The 20,981-nt window shown below is 46.4% G+C and overlaps 9 protein-coding genes across 9 annotated transcripts; 4 read left to right on the top strand and 5 right to left on the bottom strand.

Moving 5' to 3' along the window:
- Window positions 1–1,367: 1,367 nt before the first annotated feature.
- PHATRDRAFT_47334 (predicted protein) lies at window positions 1,368–2,485 on the top strand (the record flags this gene model as incomplete). The annotated part of the gene is made up of 1 exon (XM_002181664.1): window positions 1,368–2,485. The coding sequence occupies exon 1, from the start codon at window positions 1,433–1,435 to the stop codon at window positions 2,483–2,485; it is 1,053 nt and encodes a 350-aa protein (XP_002181700.1). The 5' UTR covers window positions 1,368–1,432.
- Window positions 2,486–4,117: 1,632 nt separating this feature from the next.
- PHATRDRAFT_47332 (predicted protein) lies at window positions 4,118–5,343 on the bottom strand. Its single transcript, XM_002181492.1, has one exon. It carries the CDS (start codon window positions 5,265–5,267, stop codon window positions 4,803–4,805), a length of 465 nt encoding a protein of 154 aa, XP_002181528.1. The 5' UTR covers window positions 5,268–5,343; the 3' UTR covers window positions 4,118–4,802.
- A 476-nt stretch (window positions 5,344–5,819) lies between these two features.
- On the bottom strand, window positions 5,820–6,275 carry PHATRDRAFT_37509 (predicted protein; the record flags this gene model as incomplete). Its single annotated transcript, XM_002181491.1, has 1 exon — window positions 5,820–6,275. One exon carries the CDS (start codon window positions 6,273–6,275, stop codon window positions 5,820–5,822), a length of 456 nt encoding a protein of 151 aa, XP_002181527.1.
- Window positions 6,276–6,758: 483 nt separating this feature from the next.
- PHATRDRAFT_47331 (predicted protein) lies at window positions 6,759–11,467 on the top strand. Its single transcript, XM_002181663.1, has 3 exons — window positions 6,759–9,996; window positions 10,070–10,333; window positions 10,439–11,467. The coding sequence occupies exon 1, from the start codon at window positions 6,828–6,830 to the stop codon at window positions 9,465–9,467; it is 2,640 nt and encodes an 879-aa protein (XP_002181699.1). The 5' UTR covers window positions 6,759–6,827; the 3' UTR covers window positions 9,468–9,996; window positions 10,070–10,333; window positions 10,439–11,467.
- An 8-nt stretch (window positions 11,468–11,475) lies between these two features.
- On the bottom strand, window positions 11,476–12,443 carry PHATRDRAFT_47329 (predicted protein; the record flags this gene model as incomplete). The annotated part of the gene is made up of 2 exons (XM_002181490.1): window positions 11,476–12,132; window positions 12,315–12,443. 2 exons carry the CDS (start codon window positions 12,441–12,443, stop codon window positions 11,476–11,478), a joined length of 786 nt encoding a protein of 261 aa, XP_002181526.1.
- Window positions 12,444–13,160: 717 nt separating this feature from the next.
- On the top strand, window positions 13,161–14,538 carry PHATRDRAFT_47328 (predicted protein). Its single transcript, XM_002181662.1, has one exon. It carries the CDS (start codon window positions 13,253–13,255, stop codon window positions 14,477–14,479), a length of 1,227 nt encoding a protein of 408 aa, XP_002181698.1. The 5' UTR covers window positions 13,161–13,252; the 3' UTR covers window positions 14,480–14,538.
- On the bottom strand, window positions 14,503–17,203 carry PHATRDRAFT_47327 (predicted protein). Its single transcript, XM_002181489.1, has 3 exons — window positions 16,467–17,203; window positions 15,301–16,367; window positions 14,503–15,221 (listed from the first exon to the last, which is right to left on the bottom strand). The coding sequence occupies exons 1-3, from the start codon at window positions 17,073–17,075 to the stop codon at window positions 14,537–14,539; spliced, it is 2,361 nt and encodes a 786-aa protein (XP_002181525.1). The 5' UTR covers window positions 17,076–17,203; the 3' UTR covers window positions 14,503–14,536.
- A 303-nt stretch (window positions 17,204–17,506) lies between these two features.
- Window positions 17,507–19,509, top strand: PHATRDRAFT_47326 (predicted protein; the record flags this gene model as incomplete). Its single annotated transcript, XM_002181661.1, has 1 exon — window positions 17,507–19,509. Exon 1 carries the CDS (start codon window positions 17,563–17,565, stop codon window positions 19,507–19,509), a length of 1,947 nt encoding a protein of 648 aa, XP_002181697.1. The 5' UTR covers window positions 17,507–17,562.
- A 101-nt stretch (window positions 19,510–19,610) lies between these two features.
- Window positions 19,611–20,791, bottom strand: PHATRDRAFT_47325 (predicted protein; the record flags this gene model as incomplete). The annotated part of the gene is made up of 1 exon (XM_002181488.1): window positions 19,611–20,791. The coding sequence occupies one exon, from the start codon at window positions 20,789–20,791 to the stop codon at window positions 19,826–19,828; it is 966 nt and encodes a 321-aa protein (XP_002181524.1). The 3' UTR covers window positions 19,611–19,825.
- Window positions 20,792–20,981: the final 190 nt, after the last annotated feature.

The following is a 20,981-nucleotide window of genomic DNA, read 5'->3' as shown; positions in this document are numbered from 1 at the left end:
TGGTCCAGTACATATGTCTTTGCAAATGCTCCATGCATCATCTCCGGAAAGGCATGCTAATCTTCAGATAGGTGGAACCGTCTTACCCATGGTCACATTGACGGAAGACGAAAGTACAGCTTTACACTCGGACAGAGCTATAATGTACAAAGGGGACGTCTTAAAGGCTGCCAATTCGGTCTTGTCTGGTGCTCTTAATCGTGAAGACGTATCATTCTTCGTCGGCGCTAGTAGCTGGGCCGCGGGGCAGTTGGAAGGCGAAATCGAACGTGGTTGTTGGTTGCCTTGTCGAGGACCACCAGATATCGCATACTCCGGAATCTGTGATCACTTACCTTGCGAAGACGGAAAATCTTCGCGTCCGAAAGCCGATCTCTGGCTTTCCATGCTTTCGGCTTGCGGGGAGGACGAGTCAAGACTAGCGCATCTCATGTATCATGACAATGGAGAGAGTCCTCACGGCCAGCCATGCGATGAGTTGTAGTTTCAAATACAAGAGTGGCGGATGTGTAGAAAGTAAAGTTGACTTCAAAAGTCGTAGCAGATCTTGGAGAAAGCATCTGTAATCTGCACTGAAGGAATGTTTCGTCAGCTCCGCCTCGTAGCCACGGAAATCGTCAACCTGTTTTGATTTGGTTTGCTCTCAACTACCTTTTCCGGCTTTCCTTGAGCAAGCTTCATTTGCTGATACGGTACGGCTTTTACATTCCACACAAGCGCACAGTGCTGGCACTGGAAGCGGGTACCCAGACTGTATTCCTTGCGGAATAAATTTTAATTGAGCTGTTTGCGGCGATGAGAGCCAGTGTATAGAGTATGACGCTACCTCAGTTTATCGATGATCAAAAACGTTGCTTTACTTTGTAAAGTATAATTGCTTGATTTCAATACATTGTACTCTAGCGACGAGAACGAAATCTCTGAAAGAAACTGTAAAATGTGGCTCCTGATTCCTTCGTTGCTAGCTCTGGATCGTATCCTTGTCAAAATGGTCTATGACATAATTACGAATCTTTTCTTCCTACGACCTATATTAGTTGTAACTTTCTGTAAGTTTCTTCTCCACGTCAGAGTACGACGGTCATCCTTTCAATCCATTTTTGATTCGACTCCAGCATTACGGATGTCAAGATATAATGAGTATGCTAGCTATAAATATACCTTAAATGTGACGAGGTCAAACGACGCGATTCGGTGAGGGCGCTCCGTGGTGTAATTCTACGGCACTTTAATTTTGACATACGGACACATGACGACCGGTCATTTCATCACAAGTATTCTGCTGCTACCTGGAGTTAGACAGGTATTTGATACTACTCAACTTCTAAAGCAGAGAGATTGGCTTACATTAACTGTAAAAGTCAATAGTGACGGTAGTTGGTATCATATTTTGCGTAAACTGTAAAGCCCCTTTGCTTGTGATTCTGTGAATATGTCGACGCCTTCGTCAAACCCTGCAGGTGTTGCTGCTCCCGTTACGAAAGTCACATCGAATGAAGAAGATTTACGGGCCGAACTTCGGTCCGTCATGCTCAAATTACGGAAACGTGAACCGTTAGATCCAACTTATAAGAGACTATTGATGAATGGCGTTGTGACACCACGCCGCCCGGTTCTCCCTAAAGGACGCATCTACAAACGCGTTGGAACCCGCCTCCGAGAACGCGTCGAAAATTATATCGAACAAAATCGAGGTAAGGACCTCTATGATCGAATTTCTCAGCGTCAGCCATTGGAAGAGGATAAAATGCGTGCTGCGTTGACTCTTCGAGAGGCCAAAGATCATGAGCAACAGGCGCTTTTGGAAGCCACTCTGTCCTCGTTGCCTCGACGAAATGGTATGGATGAAATGAGTCGTCGACGGCACATGGAAGGAATTGCTATGGGCTTGCAGAATCGCGAGAAAGTCCCTCCGAGAGCATTCACCCCTGTTCCCACTACTGCTGCCGAGCAAATAGAAGCAGCTCGACAGCAAGCTGAGCTGGAACAAAAGCGCGAGCAAGCGCGCGCGCAAGAAGAAACACGTCGCAAGCGAGAGGATGACGATCGTCGTCAAAGAGAAGAAGAGATCGAGCAACGTCGAAATACTGTTGAGACTCCTCAACAAGCACTACGGAGAATCTACTACCCTATCTTCAAAAAGCTTTGGGATATGGATTTCCCTCATTTGGGAGGTATCAATCCTTTTCGAATTGTTATCGATCGAGAAAACTGTGCTTCGGTTGGCGCTCCTGACTATTTCGATGTTATTGAGACACCAATGAATCTGTCGTACATTCAACAAAAGGTAGACAGTCTGACATACGAAAATCTTGGAGGCTTCTTTTCGGACGTGGAACTTATGCTGAAAAACGCCTTGAAATACAACAGTGATCCCAGTAACCCTTATCGTATTGCTGCCGAAGAAATGCGGAAGAGGTATCTGAAAATGGCAAAGAAGGTAATGGCCGTCCTGAAACAGAACCAGCGCCGTCAGCCGAGCTAGCTCAATCAGGTAGACTGAGAGGTAGCAAACTGACCAACTGTAAATAAGCTGGTGTCTACTTTCAAATTATTATTTTGAAAGCTGACAGAGAACGATATTGCGCACTGGTGAGTCCTTCCTACCATACTTCTAGAGTTTCTATTCTAATTCTGTCCTCAGCTGAGGTCAGTTTCCAGACCTTTTATAACAAACAAATTATTTATATCCAATTAAAATAATGATACCATTGTCTTCAGCATGCTCTAAAACCACTTGGGGTAAAGTAGCAAGCTTGAATACCTGTTGAAATCTCGACCCTCTCTGCTCACTCTACGTAGGATAACAGTTAGTCAACTTCCTTCCAAACTCTTGTTCTTATTGTGGGGTTTAAACCTATTTTCTAATGTGTTTTTCACACGATTGACTTCGCTCATTTCAACCGCTCATTCTCGCCAACATTTGCTCTTGTTCCAATTAATCATATTTGAACTTCGCTTGCTTCATCGCACATAGTCTTGCTTTCCTAAACAGATAATTCTCATCACATGAATACATATATTTTCCACCCAACGTCAGTTAGACGTTCGTCCGTTTGTTCCTTTATCAGTCCGAAGTACGGACACATGACTGACGGTCATTTCACGACAAATACCAAATAGTGACAGAAATGACAGTGAACAGAGAAATTATCGATATTTTTTAGCAACCCAAATGGCTTGTTCAGATGTCAATGAAATGACCATCCCATTCCCAATACTTGATTGTGATTGATGTCTCAGGCTTGGTGCATTGTTAGAAATACCGGGGAAGGATCCTATACTTAGAATTCGAGGTTATTTAATAGCCTGCCCTTATCGTGTTGAAAATCAGAGTGATTGCGCTCGGAGATGTGGCTTTGCCCAACACCTGGGCTGCCTTGCATGGCAGTTAAAGCGTTTGGAGTACAAGTTTGATGCATGTAACTTCTAGTTTATGTGGTAAAATGTGCTTCTAAACCATCATAGCTAAATCCCTTTTATCTGTATAGTTTTGTACCACGTCTAAAGGATTTGGCCCATTTTTTGTCAATTCATGTCCTCAGCTGAGGACAATGGCCGGTAGAATAGACAACTACTCTAGCTAGTGATAAAATATTGGCGTCAATTTTGATCGCCGATCTGTTTGCTTATTGTACGGCATAAGCATTGCCTCCTTCCACCATGTAGCATGGTGTCCCCGACATGTCTATTACCTATACAAATAATTCAAAAACAAATCTCTTCAACGACAAAGCAAATCAGGATCAAATATTCAAATCAGAAAACGAGAAATATCCACCAAAACCTAGCACCTCATTTTCATTGATGGACGATGCGACACGAGCGGGGAGAACGGCATATTCATTCATACCTCACAATTGAAAAAAATGAATCACAAAACCATTCTCGTTGTCGCGCCCGCGTCATTGGAAGAGGGGTTTACGTTCGATGTAATGGTGGAGGGCCGGCCTCTGACCGTGAAGGTTCCAGTAGGTGGAGTTGAGAAAGACGAAGAATTTGAAATACCTTATCCAGATCGCCAAACGAATGATGACGTAACAATCGCAATCCAGCCCTCTAGTAGCGAAGAAGTTGTTGAGTCTGATGATCTCGGGGCTCCATTCGGGCGGTGGAGGCACCCTCTATGCGCTTGTTTTGACGTCTTGACTCAAGCTACGTTTTGGATGGCAATCTGCTGCGCCCCAGTATTAATAGCCCAACTGGTGTCCCGGCTTCGCCTAAACTGGCAAGGCAAAAAAGACTGTTCGGAAGAGACGAGTCTTTCCTACAACAAACTGGTTCTCTCTTTCGTTTTTGCTCTGATTGTTGGGAATTTGTTGCCAGCTGTGGGAATGGTTCTGATTATGCTGTATAGCATTATTTTATTACTTTGGACGGGAGCCAATCTCCGGCGCCACATGAGAAATCACTACCGTATTTCTTCGAAAATCTGTCCGGAAGCGCTAGAAGACGTATGTTGTATGTTCTTTTGCGGGTGTTGTTCCATTATCCAAATGACACGACACACGCATGACGACAAGGAATTTCCCGGATACTGCTGCACAACGACCGGCTTAGAGATGAACGCTCCCGATATTGTTTGAGATGCAAAACGCGCTTCCGCGTTCGGGGCAGTTCAGATTGAAAGATCAGTGACAAGTGGGTGATCGAAACAATGCTGTTTACTGGAAATTTGATTTCCTTCAATGTTCCGCCAGAACCGAGATTTTGTGTGCGCATTCTACTCAAAGAAAATCACGATTTGCTTTCTTTAGCTAGCTAGCAATTACTATATAACTATCTCAGAAATCCCGTATCCTCTACCACTTATGTCCAATGGCCTGGTCGAGTACGTAGGACGTGACATCGCTATAGTCAGAGTCGGAGAACTGACTCTTGAAAGGTAGAAATTTGTGAGGCATCTTATTCTGCACAAAATCTTGAAGCTTTTGTTGGTCCAAAGACTGAAAATTTTCCAGGGCTTCTTTCGTCAAAGTTTTCTTTTCAGCAAGAAAATTCGCACCTCCTGCGTGACACCCTGCACAGTTCGCCTTAAAGAGTTCGGATCCATTCCCAACATCGGCAGCAGCCGTGGCTGAAATTGGAGATGCTAAAGTGATAGATATAGCAGCCACCCCCGCAAGCCACCCACCAGGTTTGATGACATACAATGTAGAAACTCGTTCTCTGTATGGGCTCGATGCACGCAACGAGAATCCCGTGGCAAAATACGACAAAAGACAAGAGCTCAAAACAAGGAACCCAAGGTTGCTAGCCCGCATCATTGACGTCAATGTAGATAAGAGGAATGGGAAGAAAGGGAAAGCAAACAAGCGAAATACAAAATGTGATGAACCGTATGTGTCGAAAAAATATTTGTGTCATCTACAAAACATTATGAAGATTTGGATTTCTGACTGCATGGTGCCAGAGGCAGTTGACTGAAAAAGGACGAGTCGTGTAGAACCCTGGATTCGCATTGGAGCAAGATTCTGCGCCATAATCAACGCCGTCGAGAAATCTACATTTTATGCTCGCAAGCAGAATCCGAACCATCGGAAAATCTGTGGAGAACGGTCACGACTGACATGAGAACACTCCCTTGTTTCCCGATCGACGGCCAGGGACAGAAGTCGATAGTGCACAACCGATAAGATCGGCTCTCACGCTTCGCTCCCTTTTAGCATTAATAGTTGAAAAGAACTAATGAATCGTAAACGTAAATGAATTTATCGTGCTACACCAGCGCAAATTGAAGGAAATTCCTATGTCTCGCCAGTATCAGAGGTTCTAGACCGACCAAGATGACAAAGGGGTCAACTTTTGTGTGTGTATGATTAGTTTTGGTCGATGGGCTGGTCGAGTACATGCGAAGTCACTTCCTGATAGTCCTTGTCAGAAAAAGTAGAGTGAAACGGCATAATTTTGTGTGGTTGCTCGTTCTCCAAGTATGTCAGCAGGGTGGCTGGGTTGAGATTGTCAAACTTTTGCTCCGCGGCGCTCTTTAGAGTTTTCGCACCGTTCATGTGACATAAAGCACAATTCGATTCAAAAAGTCTAGCGCCCTGTTGGAAATTGGTGCTATCTTCTGCCATCGCAAGCGGTATCCTGGTCAACGAGAGGGCGAGAGTGGCAGTGGCAGTCCAAGCAGCAATATGTTTTCCTTTACCGGCGCTTTCGTCGTGGTGTTCTGGCACCGCAAAGGCCAAACTACGGTGGTTGGATACCGCAACTGTATTCAAAATTAGACAGGAAATCGCAGTTATGGAAACGATGAGACTGAAGGCTGTCATATTTGTCTAATGGGAGGTGAAGAAAAGATTTGTGATTAATCGGTGTGCCCGATGCGAAAACTTGCAACAACCACTATCAACAGATTTCCATTCTGTGTCATGCCTTCTGTCGAAATCCATAGAAACGAGATCACATCGGGAGAATCCTTGTTTCATCGGTGAATCTCGAAAGAAATCAGTGTGTACTGGATTCCTTGTGTGTCTTTTTTTAGATGCATCGAGCATCTGGGTTGTAACACTCAAGGTTCACGGATAATAAAACGGTAGCTGGAATTTATTGGTCACCGGGGTGGAGATTGAGTTCGTTTTAAATTTACAGTTAGCGTATTCAAATATTTCATTTTACATTTATTGTAAAATAAAAAGAAGGTAGTCAGTTGGCTTACAGTTTTTCGTGGACAAATACTGACCGTGAGCTGTCGCAAATCAATCGAACCTGGTCGACATCAACGCTGGCACACAAAAAGACAAACGGTCCAATGATGATTGAGTGATAAGAATAAATTCACTATTTGATTGCCAATCATATAATCAGGCTACGGGAAAATTTTAATGAAGCAAGACGCTATGAGCCTGCCGCGCTTCGCTCCCCCTTTTCGGAGATGTGTGACCTTGTCTCATTGGTGGGAGTCTTCCGGCCACGACAGAATGTTACACACCACCAGTACAGGAGCGAGGAAACTTTTTTTTGGCGTCTTTTACTTGATTCTCTTGCTCAGCTACTCATTTTCTGCGCGTGCGTTTGCTTCGACGCCGAATGGGCGGCGTCGTTTGAAAATATCAGCAAAAAACGCTATTTCAAGCGAGGGCACGAACGAAATTCAGACTGTTTCAGCTTGTTTACCGAGAAGTCCATTAACAAATCGAAGTCGAGATGATTTGTCGTACGAATTTTGGGGTGAAAAGTTATCGTTGGCGCACTTTAATATGGATTTACAAAATCTGGCGTTGGACGACCCGGCCAAGGCGCAGGATGCCTTAGAGATCATGCAGGAGCTTCACTGGAAAGACCCCGAGAATCCGTTTACGGTTGAACCAGATGCAACGTGCTACGCCACAGTAATAGAAGCTCATATTGGAGTAGGGAACGTCGAATCTGCATGTTCGATACTCGACTACATGGAACGAATATCGGACGAGGCTATCGAAGGTGGCCGCTGTTCACCACTGGTGCCGACGGAACGAATTTACATGCTGGTTGCACAAGGCTGGGCAAATTGTGCCCGAGACGACATAACCGGTCATCCAGCATTTGAAGCTGAGGCATTAATGAGACGAATGCAAAAACGCAAGATGGAACCGAGCGTCAAGGTCTGGAGCATCGTGGTGGAGGCTTGGTGCAGACGAACTGGTACCGTTCGTGCAGCGATGCAGCGAGCCGAGTCCTTACTCGAAGAAATGGAAGCTTCAGTTGATAAAAAGGTAGGAGAAAGGGAAGCAAAAAGGAGCGCAGTGCGTCCTAATGTATTAACATACACTAGTTTTATCGGAGGATTGGCGAGGAGCAAAGATCGCGATTTGGCGACACGAGCAGAAGCTACTCTCGAGCGAATGGAGCGATTTGGAGTACAGGTCGATATGGTAGCATATACATCTGTACTCAATTGCTGGTCAAAATCTGTCAGTAAGCGTGAAAGATTGCAGTCGGCGTCACGTGCATTGCAAATTTTGGACAAAATGGAAGGGATGTACGCCAGGGGAGTGTACCACGTCAAACCAAGCCTTATTACTTACGCAACAGCGATTCGTGCTGTCGCAAACAGTCTTGATCCAAGAGCTCCCAAATTGGCCGAAGCTATTTTACGAAGAATGTACAAACTTTACGAGTCTGGAGCTATCGAGAACCTGAAACCGGTCACAACCACATACAACGCGGTTCTTAACGCCTTGAGCCGTGCGAACGGAGTCTCTCGTGTTAAATTCGCAAGAAGAACAGAAGTTTTGATGAAGGAAATGTTCAAGCGAGCAGAAGAAGGCGAACGTGATGTTATGCCTGATGTACGAACGTGGGCAGCTGTGCTGAGGGCATGGTCGACTTGCGGCCAACACGACGCTGCTGAAAACGCCGAAAGGGTTCTACAAAGGCTCGAGACCCTACACCGGAACGGAAGTACGACGGTTCGGCCAAATTACGTCTGCTATACAACTGTAATGGGAGCATGGGGACATTCAAGAAGACAGGATTCTCTTGACAAGATGGAGTCTCTTTTGAAGCTGATGGAGGAAGGCTATGAGAAAACACAAGAAGCTGATATCCGCCCAAATACTGTTTCCTATGTAACAGCAATTGATGCATTCGTAAGAAGAAATGACAACAATGCAGCCACCCGCGCGCAGGAAACAGTCGACCGTATGATGCGTCTGTATGCCTTAGGTCTCGGCCATGTTCGACCGACGCGAATAATTTTCAATACTCTGATACATGCCTGGTCAAAGTCGAAAGATCGAGAAGCGGCCAAGAAGGCCGAACAAATTTTCCAATGGATGGAAGCTCAGTACGATGCAGGAGACTATCTCGTGCGACCTGATGAAGTGAGCCTTTGTGCGGTTTTAAATGCATGGGCAAATAATGCAGAGAACGGAGGCGCAGACCGGGCTATTCAGATTTTCAATCATATGGAGGCTGTTTCTTTAGAAAAAAGAGGATTTCACGTATCGATCATGATGCCTAATATTGTGATCAAAGCTATAGCACGAAGTAAAGACAAGGACAGTTTCCGTAAGGCGGAAGCAATTCTTTTGAAACTTGAGGGCGACTACGAGAGAGGATTGACAATCGTTCAACCTGATGTGACAACTTACTCTTCTGTAATTAACTGCTGCGCGTATTATCGATACGCTGAAGGAAGAGCAGATGCGTTTGAAACTGCAATGAGAACATTTAGAAAGGTTTCTGTCCTCCACAATGCAAGTCCAAATAACATCACTTTTGGAACTTTGTTCAAGGCAATCACAAATCTACTGCCCGAGAGCGAAAAGCGAGAACAACTTGTGGAAGAGTTGTTTGATCAATGCTGCACAAATGGTGTAATGGATGGTTTCGTACTTTCTCAACTTCGGAACGCAAGCCCAAGACTTTACCGAACGCTTGTATGCAAAACATGTGATCAGGGAAACTCACGAAGTGGGGATAACATTGACAGTATATTGAGACGGCTACAGCCGGAATGGAGTCAGAATATTGTCGACTAGACAATGATTAGAATTACAAACATGGATTGTATACCGACTGGGCCTCTACCTTGTGTTGTACTTAAAATTTCGCAGAAGTCAAACTCTTCTTGGAGTACATTTACTGAAGTTTCAGAAGAAATGTCCGAGACCAGTTGCTGAGGCTCTTGTCAACGTAGCTTCCATCGACGACTGGAAGGTTTCTGCCCCTGGTAGTCTACCGATGTCGCTCTAATTTGCTAGCAGGGTGCTCACTTGTTACAATTTCCATGCTCTTGTAGAGTTGAAGGTCTTCAGAGAGTGAATCTGGAGGCGTGCTCGCTTCGTTTTGTTCCAAAGGCGAATTGAAAGAGAGAACAGAAAGTATTCAGTTCCGGTTGAGCTAGCTCGAGGACCGGAGACGAGGATTTAGATATCTCCGGGATATTTTACTCCTGCAGCTGTCTGATGAGAGGGTGTGGCAAGCAATTCAAATTGCGCTGTTTCGATATTGGCGTCAACGCCTTTGCCGTATCGATCTTTTGAGCCATCTGCCAAAAAGCGAATGCCTGTAAGTATTTTCTGCTCTACTATAAAATCAAAATCTTTGATTTGAGTACCAGCGTCTCACCTTCAGCTTCAAGCCTGCTCCGAATTTCAATATTGCATTTCGCACTGGCCACTGGATTGATCGATACATCAGTCCAATGAGCGACGAAGTTCAGGTGCTCGCCTTTTTCGGTTTCAGCTTTCTTTGATGAATCTGGCTGTGATCCGACACTAGACGTATCGCCCTCCTCGGAGTCAACTTCTTCATCTATTCGATCCAATCTTAGACTGCTCTTTATAGTGTGAGAGTCAGATGTCAGATCCGATGCGCTCCAGGTAATTGATTGTCCATTCAACTGGTGCGGATCTGTTGCCATCCAGCCATATGCGAGTTGAGCGTTGTCTTGAAGCTCACTAAAATAATGTCGCCTCTTTGCTTGGTGATGTGCAATTCGATTTTTTAGGGATACGGCGCAAGCGTCGTTCATATTGGCAACCTTCCATCGCCAAATCCCATAGAAAGACACTCCTGTTATGCAAAAGGCCATCATCACCACAGCTACCGCTACCACAATAACGGAACTTGAATTCATCGCGCTACTATTGTCTGTGTTGTTATCCAGGAGAACGAGATTTTCGCCAGTTGAATACTCAAAGGAGGTCTGGGCCACGTTTGGGCCAATAAGTTCGCGCAGAACATTCTCATTTCGCAGAAGACTTTCGATTGTAGAGTAAGCTTTGACCTCCACTTCGGGTGCTCCCGACTCCAGCAAAATGGAAGTAATACCACGCACAGTACGACATTCATTGTACGCTGACATTGAGTTGCATTCGCCTACAAAAAAACATCAAGGAAATTGAAGTCAGGAGGCTGCCTGAATGATGGCAAAAACAGTTTGCAAAAGCTATTCATACCACCAGTCAAAAACCAATGATTCCTAGAAAGTTGCACGGCAAACAACGGTTGTTGGAGGTCGTCACAATCATCGAGAGCATGGGCGACGGCTGTTGCGAGCAATTGCTCCACATCATCAAGATTCACAGCTGTATTACGTAAAAATTCAATCGAGTACAGGTAGAACAGGTCAAGTCTTGCTTTGAAATTTCCTACTCGAACCCTATCACAGGTGCTTGAGATGATACTCTTATTCTCTGGTTCCCGACTCAGCGAAAGAAAAGTCAGATCAGCGGAGCTCAGCCCCTTTGACCATTTCCAGCAAAGAAGGGAGACCAGTAAAGTCAGCGTCCATGACATTGTTCAATAGGCCTAGGTTGCAGGTCGAGTGATACCTGCCATTGAAGACAGGTCCGTGTTAGTGCTGCTCCTTTGGGTTTTTTTTTTTTTCTGAGCCAATTTTACAAAGTTCGATTGCTTGAGGTGCAGCGGGACGGATTGGCTGCTTTGGTTTTCATGTGAAGCACATGGTTGCGAGTAAATACAAAGATCAACTTAAATTGCAACGAGCATTTGTCTAGAATATTTAAATTCGATCAAAAAAGGCTAAGCGCTCGTTGCGTTAGAAATGGGATGATTGGCAGATGTGAGGTCCAAAGGCGAACCAAAAGAATCCCCAAAAACGACCTCTTGCATATCCAAACGAGGCGTCAAGCTCTGAGACGTGGTAGGATCCTCGTATTCGTATCCTACTGCCACCATCATGGGAATTCCATATCGATCAGGAATATGTAAAACTTCTTTGGCTCTTCGGGCATCAAACCCCTCCATGATCGAAGTCGCTAGATCGTGGCTCGCGGCCGCTAGCGTGAAAGATTGCACCGCCAGCGAGGTATTTTTATACGCCCAGGTTTCTACCGGCTCAGCAGTTGGCATGGGCTGAAGCTCAGACATAGTGCGTATTGCCAGTGATTTCAACAATGTTGCGGCGTGGCCCTCGCCAATCAGGAATGAAGTCGTCAAAGGCATCGTCGCCGAATATGTAGGATCTCTTTGGCCCCAGTCCTTTTCAAGCTCCTGGATTCGTGAAATGCGTTTGCTTGCTTCCAAATCAGCCAAGAATACAGCTAATGCTGAGCATTGTCGAGTTCGAAACTGATTTCCTGGTCCTATCATAGCTGTTTCTGCAAGCTTATTTTTCCTGTCCTCGTTCTGTACAACAATAATTTGAGTTGGTTGAAGGTTGAAACTCGAAGGCGCTCTCTGCAAGGTAGACAAGCATAAACAAAATGAGTTCCGTAACCACACAAAAATTGTATGTCGTAATGATTCAAGTCACACTTTTGCATCAGCAAATAAACTCGCTAGTTTCACTTCATATCTGGCAGCGACGACAGCTTCGGAAGCTTTCTTTCTCTGGTTCCGTTCGAGCTGGTTGTGCTTACAATAGTGGAGTGCAAAATGTCCTTCAAGCTTTCTGGCGGAATTTTTCTCTCCGGTTGAAAGCGTTTGCATGATCGGCGTGTTTGTGCAATCGCTCGGAAAACGGCGGCCTTTGTAATGCTCGTCGCCATGGTAAAATATATGAGACAATTGAAGGAAAAGTGGAATATTCTCATTGGGGAACCTGGGATGTCCACAAAGGAACGAAGGCGCAGTCAGCGAATCTGTGATTCCCAAAGGATCAAGATTCTGTGGGCCAATCAAATTTTACATGAATACTGCGCATCCTTATCCTGGGAAATTTTGTGGTGAATGTACTTGTTGTGCAAAGGTAGGTAGGTGTCAAAATTAACGTGCCATGGAATTGAACCACGGAGCGCTATCCCCAAATCACGTCGTTTGACCTCGTCACATTTAAGGTATATCAAGCATATTCACTTATATCTTGACATCCTCCCTGCTTGATATTCCTTTGCCCTTGAGCCATCCTCCCCACACGCTGGAGATGACCCCTGCCCCTCCTTTCTTTATCCACCCGAGTAAGGTGTCGACAAGTTACTTTGCCCCTGAGCCATCCTCCCCACTTAGGAGATGACCCCTACCCCTTTCTTCTTTATCCACCCCAGGTCAGGTGTCGGCAAATCAAGACTTTTTCAAATCGGGTATCGAACTCCCGGACGTTACCATGTCAAAATTAACGTGCCATGGAATTGAACCACGGAGCGCTATCCCCAAATCACGTCGTTTGACCTCGTCACATTTAAGGTATATCAAGCATATTCACTTATATCTTGACAGGTAGGTAGGTCTTTTGCATTTGCTTCCAGCCACTACTACTGTCTTTGAGGTGAAAATGAACAAAAGCTGTTCACTGTCAATTGAATCCAACCGGCATTGTACAAAGTTTCCCTTTCTTTAATAATACTGTCTACAGAACATTATGAAAAGATCGAGAAAGACTGTAACGGTCCCTGTTCTGGCATCTTGCTTCTTTTTAGGAACATTTTTGGAAAGGGCGGTGGCCTTTCTATCCTTAATCACAGTCAGGTATGAACATCGGACCATCAGTGGGGCTAGCCCCAACTCCCTTTTGCAACCATTAGTATCAAATCAATGCTCTTGCCGTTCGTTACGCCTTTTCTCCGGCTATGGAATTGCAACAAATTACACCTGGAAAGAAGAAGCATTTGAAATCGACGTCACCGTCACTGTCCCTGCTGACGTTGTTGCCAAAAACATTATTTTTCAACCAACGGGAAGGTCAATTGATTTACGATACAAATCCGAGACCAAGAAAGGCAGCAATGGAGATCGATCCAAAACGATTGTTCTACTCGATGGCTCTCGCAAACTACGCGGAAAGGTTAACCTGGACGGCACCTACTGGGTGATCTCGGACTTGCAGGACGACTTCGCCCAACGGCAAGTCACGGTAACGATTGAAAAAATCGTCCGTACGCCGAAGGATGACTTTGAAGTTGTTGACTATGACTGGAAGGGTATCTACGTAGATGATACGGAAGAAGTGTTAGAGCGAAAATACGATGAGCCAGAGAAGCTCAATGTTCGTGAATATGCAGCAAAATTGGGGGTCGATATTGACAATATCGACATGAGTATGGTGGATAAGACCATGTTTTCATCGGGAATGAATCTTACGCAAAAAAATATGGATGAACTGACCAAAGCGGGATATTTGTCAGACGAAGAGGTCACTCAGCAAGCAGACGGAACAGAATATGTCACAAACGAGATAGGCGAGCTAGAACGACTCTCAAAGCCCTACGAGGATGAGATTGGCGGCAGTGGCGAAGAGAGGATGCCGTCAACTAAAATACCTTTTTTGGACACCACTTCGCCTTGGCATAACACAATTCCAGTGCACGTTGACAAAGAAACGAACAAAACATTCGTGCAACAGACGCGGAATTTTACTCGGGCTGCTTTTGCCGAGGATAGTGCCCGGGTGTCACTGGATGAGCCTACACAAGAAGTACGGGTATCCAAGGATGCAAACGATCCAATCGACATACTTACAGTTAAACGCCTCAAGGATATTCTTAAATCGCAAGGGTTGAAAACCAGTGGCAACAAACAGGAACTCAAGGATCGCTTACGGAAACAGGTCAACTCTTTAATGCAAGGGAAGCAAAGCCCTCCAAAATAATTTACCAAGACTATTCTCTATGGTAACACAATATACTTAGGATTTGTTTCAGAACTTTCAACGAGAAGCTGGTTCCGGACTCGTGTACAACTCCCCAAGCATCTTGGCTATTGTGTCGGGGCTGTATTTCGTGTACTCCTCCTGATGCTTCTTGGAAAAACGGAGCTTGGTGTATTTGTCGTAAAATTTACGGTAACGCGGAAGGAAAAGGGAAGCTACATCACCCTGGAGCTGAAGTCGGAGACGATTGTCGATTACGCAAAGCTTTTTATGCAATGCAAAAGTCCGCTCAAAATCTTCGTTAAAACCAGAAAAGCGCTGTTTGATCAGTCGTCCACTCTCCAACGACAGGACATTCTCGTCGTTTTTTTGATACTCGATATCAGTAGTACCGACAGCTGTCAAGTGTGTGTTGAGAGCCTCCCAGTGTCCGAGATATTTGCTCTTCTCTGATTCCATAATCTTATTTACCTTATCTATAAACCAGGATCCCTCGATGGTATAATGCTCGGAGTCGTTTTTGTTCTCCTGATCTGATGAGCCGGGGCCAAGTTCTTCCAGCAAGTAGAAAGAGTTGTTGATTAAGAAAAGGCTGCTCTTTGCCTGACTATCGTCCCGTCCGTCGCGAGTATAATTCAAAGCCTTGCCTTTCAGAGAATTCAAAAGGCGCATCACAAGATAACGAACATAAGAATCGAGCTCGCCAGCCTCTTCACCCATGTTAGGATCCCAGGGAAGTGCGCTTTACCAAGAGAAAATGTTGAGACAACGCTCGAAAAAGATGCCAGGGCTGATTGCGGGACTACGCAAGGCCTACGTACCGTCTCTTGGAAATACTTTTGTATGCACTGACGTAAGGGGAAATAAGTCTAATGGCACGAACGACGTCAGAGCTCACAGTCGACACGCTCGCATCTTTTGGCCGGTGCAGCGGACCTTTCAGTGGATCTTCCTGAATCGCTTTGGCAAGATTTTCTAATGTCTTCGCCGAATTTTTTACGGTAGTGCGATGAATTGCGATACACAGTATGGCTGCCAAACTAGAATTGGCTTCCGTTTCTCCGTCATTCACCCGCACTTCACAGAGCTTCGAGAGTGAAGGCCCCAGCATGCGTACACCGTCGAGCATCCGTAAACCCGCCGCAGCGGCCGATGCAGCCAGTTCCACGGTCAAAACTCCCACGGTAGTAGCCAAGCTGGCGCCCGATTTAGATGATCCCGACATTTGTCCGATCCCACCCTCCTTCAAAAAAACGATTTCAATAATGTCCAAAGCTCTATCTACCACAGCTCCAACAATGTAGGCGTATGCTCCAGCGCAGCCCTTCTTGTAAAAAGGACTCAAGGTTTCCTCCTCTTCATCATCGTAATCGTCGTCTTTCCGCCGCATGGATGGCAACACTAAAACACGGTAGATGTGTTTTTCGCCCGCTACCAGAATCATAGCGTGTTCGAGGCACCGGACCGCGTCCCGGGCTGCGGCATCGGCTTCATCTTGTTCCCCCGTCTTTTTCTTGCGTTCTGCTTTGAGGCGACGATAATAATTGTCGAGACTGGCGTACCCCATTTGCTGGCGAGCTCTAGCGTAGTGATCAAGTTGCGGAAAGCCCGTTTGCAGATTATGTTTGGTGACAGCCGAGTAACAGCCGGAGCCTACTTTTTCGGTACGAATAATCTTTTGCGCCGACAACCCCAAGACCTGGGATAGACCGGGTGGCTCACGCTTATGACTGGCGCGTTGCACACTGTAGCCGTGACTAGCGAGGCACTCGAAAATAACCTGCATTTCACGCAGCTGACGCTTTTCGACGGGCTGATATTCCTCGAACTCTCCAATTGATTTGAGCAGATCGCGGTGTTGTAACGCCGCCGTAAGTCGACGGCGTGTCTACAAAACAACAAGAAAAAAGGAAAGCAGTGAGTGGTAAAAAACGAAAGCTTACGAAAAACGTTGGAAACGCAAACGGCTCTCCCAGTCAAAGCGTACCTCTGACGCCGTTTCTTGGCTCGACAAGACTCCGCGAGTTGTACGCTGCGGTCGCACGGCCGAGCCCGCTTGCCGCAAATGCAAAAAGACGAGCCGGCACATGGCATCCAAGCCCATTTGATGCACCCGCTCCAGCCCTGCCAAGGTAGAGGGCGAGGACTTCCAACTCGGATGCAAACAAAAGTACTCGTACGTGTCCCGCAGCAACTCCATCGAATCCGCCGCCGCGTACACATCCTGTTCCGTGAGGGCAACTCGATTGCTCAGATTCCTCCTCGACGGTACACGAGTTGAATTATCTTTCTGTGGTTCGTCCATTTCCGCCACTATTTTGTGCAGACGTTCAATAGCTGGTTCTACGTCCTGGACGGTATCGAATTTTTCGCGGGCGTCTTTGATCATAACCAGGGTCGCGGCGAGATTGGCATTGGCGCGGCTCAGCATACTGGATGCGTCCGAGGCAGGAGAGGTCAGATTGTCTAACTGTCGCGCGCGAGCGTTGAGTTGGCTGCAACATTGACTCGCATCCCGAGTCGTCTTGCTCAACGTCGCCATGGCCTTGGCCAGCTGCTCCGTCCGACGCTGCGGTAACGACGCGGACGGTGGCATACTCACACTAAATTACCGGACAAGAAAGGCAGTACAGCACACGGAGTAGTGAGGAGCAGCGAGGGAAGCAATCTAGAAGTAGGCTTGACAGTACGATACGTGTCGGACTGAAACTCCCCCAATTCTTGCTTCTTTGGCCTAACAGTGACAGGGAATGCAAAACCCCCACAAGAAGAACGTTGTAGTAACACTACTACTAGTAGTAGTAATAGTATTGCTAATGAAAAGTAGTATTGGGCGCTAGCAGTGGCCGCAACAGATAGGTAGTGCAAGATATCGGACGGGCAAAACTCGCAAGAAACAGCAACACGATCCCGTAATCGATTGGCTCACTAGTTGTACGTTGCGTAGTTTCCACAACAATAATCCGCACAAATCCGTTTGGTTCCCATCAACTCATTGGGAAATGGCCAACGTATCGATACCGTCTATCCAGTGACACTGGAATCCTCGTAAAATCGACTGACGACTCCTTTACTCGTACGCCATGCCGCGGAAGCGCGACCGGGCAGCGGGCAATGGCGCTCTCGACGCGTTTGGCTTACTCATGAATCCCCGAAACAGTAAGAAACCGAGTGCCGCGAGCAGTCGCTTCGTCGTTTGCCCCGCGGGGTGTGGCAAGCATGTTCCGTCCAGCAATGTCAATTTGCATTTGGATAAATGTATACGAGCTCAAAATATTTGTGAAAGGGAAGGATCGTATATCGGACGAGAGGACACGGTAAACAAAGTGGAGGCTGTTTCTGTGGAAATAGGAAAACCGTCTCATCCGATGGAGACGGCTGCCTTAACCGAGCAGACGTCTACGTCTACGCATTCATTGCCTCGAAACACAATAGAAGAAGACCAAGAAATTGCGACGAATAAAACCGATTCAGTCAACTCTGCATTTTTACCAAAAATGGTGCCAGCGGAAATAGCTGGGCGGTCTCCGCAGCGGATCGAAAACAAAACCATTGTCAAACCGACTACTACTGAAGACACGCCCAGCAACTACCCAGCTCCCGATAACGGAGACGAAGCGTTTGCAACTAAATTTGGTACACAACAGACTTCAGAGGAAGACCAAACAGAGCACCGGACTTACCAAGTGACCCCGGACAGTGCGGAACGACCACCGCAGCCAAAAACTAAAGTCCCAAACGTGTTCTCCCACATGATGAACTCCTCGAAAGCTACCTTCTCACGACCTAAACCAACAAAGCAAGTGCTACACTTGAGCCAAGATGGTAGTATTTCCTTATTGTTTGATACTTCGGACTCTCCTGGTCCCGTAGCTTGGTCCGCCATTGTACTTGTCAAGACACGAACGTCACATGATGAAGACGCGTTAACATCGTCTCCGGAGCATCCCAAAATTGTTCAAGTAACACTTTCAACGGCCATTCCCTCGTATCCTGACATTGAACCATCACATAGATGGGTCCGTAGACATTCGCGCTTGTCTGTCCCTGTGCTGAAATCTATTTTGCAAAAGGCGGTTCGCCGACGTAAACCCTTGCCAGCTGTCAAGGTTGCTATGGAGCTGATTGATAAGAGTTTGGGAGAGCTGCTCCGAAGATTGCCCATTATCGCTATTGAAGATTCAACCTTACACCCCGCCCTTCCGTTACTTGTGTGGCTCATGATGGCACATTCGAAAGATTACGTCCTGAACCCTCAGCTATGTCGACAGGTTCTACAAATTGTTTTTGAAATTGCCGGCTGTCCGTACAAGGATCCATTACCCTACTCTACGGAAGGTGATACTGTACATTCAAGAATATCATTGTCGAGCCTGGATTCGGGTGACGATGTACTTATATGGGCCTTGCTAGCTCGTGCCGAGTATGGAGGTATGAAAGGTGACGTCCTTATGCTACAGCAATACGCCAACGCGTGGAGACAACGTATGGGCGAAGTATCATCAACTGCCCCCACCACACTGGTGCAGCAATTACATCTGCCAAAGCCACATGTGCCTGTTACTTGGCAAAATGTTCCGCATATAGTTCACGAAAGCGCACACAAACAAGCTTTGGAGCGCATTGGATTGCTGGGTATTGAAATGCTGGAGATCTCGGATTTGACGTTGGAAGGCGTTGATTTTCACTGCTCGAATATTTTGGATGAATTGGCAAACGACTGTCATTTGGTAAACGTGTGTCACGATTTGTTACTTCTATCATCGTCAGGCGAGAAGATGCCGGCCGGAATGGTGGACTTTCGTTCTTGGTTAGTAGGATTTTGGAAGTCTTGCATGTGGATGTACAGCGCTGGAGTCAATCGACGCCGAAATTTGGTGACATTGGTACAGCCTGACAACCAGGGTGACAAAGCTGTACCCTCTGGATCGGCTATGTGGAACGAGCTACTGGCCCCGAGAGTGCAAGAATTCCAACAAAATTACCTTCAACAACGTCTGGTGAGAAAACACGAGCTGGACACCAAGTAGATTCCAAATCGTCCCAAATGATTTGGTACTGCACGTCTGGCGGGATATCAACAGGAAAGTGAGAGCGGTTTTAGAGCGAAAATTTATTGATCAGGGGACAGGGATGTGTGATAGGGCCTTATTTTTTAACAAGATACAACAAATGTGTATTATTCGGAACGCTTTGAAGGTTTCGAGTGCAATATATGCTATAACGCTTGATATGCTTTGATCGAAATGTGCGAACTTAAGGTGCCGACTACCATCTTTGCGGCCACCGGAAGCTGTGGCGCAAATAGAAAGCAAATAATAGCGTTTCGCGTTTTCGAGGTATGCTTTACAAGCGAGCTTCTTTCCATTGCCGAGATGCGTTTTGCAGGTGCCGGCGGGCGGACTGTAGTATGTTTCGTGCCGACGGCTGATCCAACGGTTGAGGAGCTTCGCCAGCATTGAGATCTAGTTCTAGCATGGCAAGGAGTTCGGCCAACTTCGTCTGCGCTTCGACCACAATTTCTTGGATTGCCAGCCGATCTTCAGGTGATAACGATTCCCCTGTTGCGGAGGACTGATCGTCTTCGTCGTCTTCGGAATCATCTACCGATGAATCAATCTCTACGGCTGGTATCGAGGAAACTGCTTCTGGTGGTTGGAACCGCATTTCGTCCTTCGTCTGTGCAATAATGGAAGCAACTTGGTCCTCTTCAGATTGTGGCACTTCAATTTTTGGTCGTTCATCTCGACTCGAGTATAGAGATAGCCCAAGGCGATTCAATCCCCGGTCTATGTCAAGCATGCGTTGGTCAGAGGTTTTGAAACCTTGCGGCAATGATGCGTTGAGACTGGCCAATCGATCCGCCAAACTGCTTTCTTGGTCCGCGATTGGTTTTGTAGCTGGCACATTTTCTACTATTGATACCTCAAGGTTACCTCCATACAGCTGCACAAAAAGTCGCAACCTTCGGTCGGCCTCCTCTTCCGTGAGGGAACGAAAGGCCGGTTCGGCATCGGTCGTATCCTTGTCCTGATCGGTTTCTTTTCGCAACATGGTCAAAAATGCATTTCGAGATCGGTGCAGATAGTCGCAAGCTTGCTGATGATATAAGGACACAATCTTTGGCAGTTCAGGGTCAACGTCACCATCCGTGGATTGGGCTCTTAAAGCCAAGTCGTTTAATTTTTCGTGGGCGCGTCCAAACTGTTCGGCAGCCCTGCACCAATCTTCGTCGGCGAGATGCTGATTCCCTTCTCGAATCCATTGAAAGACGCTTTCTAAGTCGCTGTCGTCGTTGAAAGAGTTTGCCATTGTCATCCACTTGTGACGCTGCTGTGGTTCTTGCGTGAATGGATTTTTCCTCGAAGAAGGAGAAATGTGAATCCTTCCGTAGGGACTGGAGAGGTTTGGCAAGCTAGTAGACCTGGGATGAAGGGTAGGAGGGGTTTTCGCGACACGCTTGACACTATATGTGTATGTTAATTGTAAACAACGTAGCATA

Source organism: Phaeodactylum tricornutum, chromosome 13 (genome assembly GCF_000150955.2).
Source record: "Phaeodactylum tricornutum CCAP 1055/1 chromosome 13, whole genome shotgun sequence".
In the NCBI taxonomy this organism is placed as follows: domain Eukaryota; phylum Bacillariophyta; class Bacillariophyceae; order Surirellales; family Neidiaceae; genus Phaeodactylum; species Phaeodactylum tricornutum.
The sequence above is the reverse complement of the archived record's forward strand: the minus strand, read 5'-3'. Positions and strand labels throughout refer to the sequence as shown.

Bases quoted from the DNA above. Each gene is read 5' to 3' on its own strand.
- PHATRDRAFT_47332 (XM_002181492.1), bottom strand. From the start codon at position 5,267: ATGATGCGGGCTAGCAACCTTGGGTTCCTTGTTTTGAGCTCTTGTCTT.
- PHATRDRAFT_47331 (XM_002181663.1), top strand. From the start codon at position 6,828: ATGAAGCAAGACGCTATGAGCCTGCCGCGCTTCGCTCCCCCTTTTCGG.
- PHATRDRAFT_47328 (XM_002181662.1), top strand. From the start codon at position 13,253: ATGAAAAGATCGAGAAAGACTGTAACGGTCCCTGTTCTGGCATCTTGC.
- PHATRDRAFT_47327 (XM_002181489.1), bottom strand. From the start codon at position 17,075: ATGCCACCGTCCGCGTCGTTACCGCAGCGTCGGACGGAGCAGCTGGCC. The intron at 16,368-16,466 runs GTACGCTTTGAC...GTTGTTTTGTAG, and splicing joins GCCAAGAAACGGCGTCAGAG to ACACGCCGTCGACTTACGGC. The intron at 15,222-15,300 runs GTACGTAGGCCT...CTCTTGGTAAAG, and splicing joins AAAAGTATTTCCAAGAGACG to CGCACTTCCCTGGGATCCTA.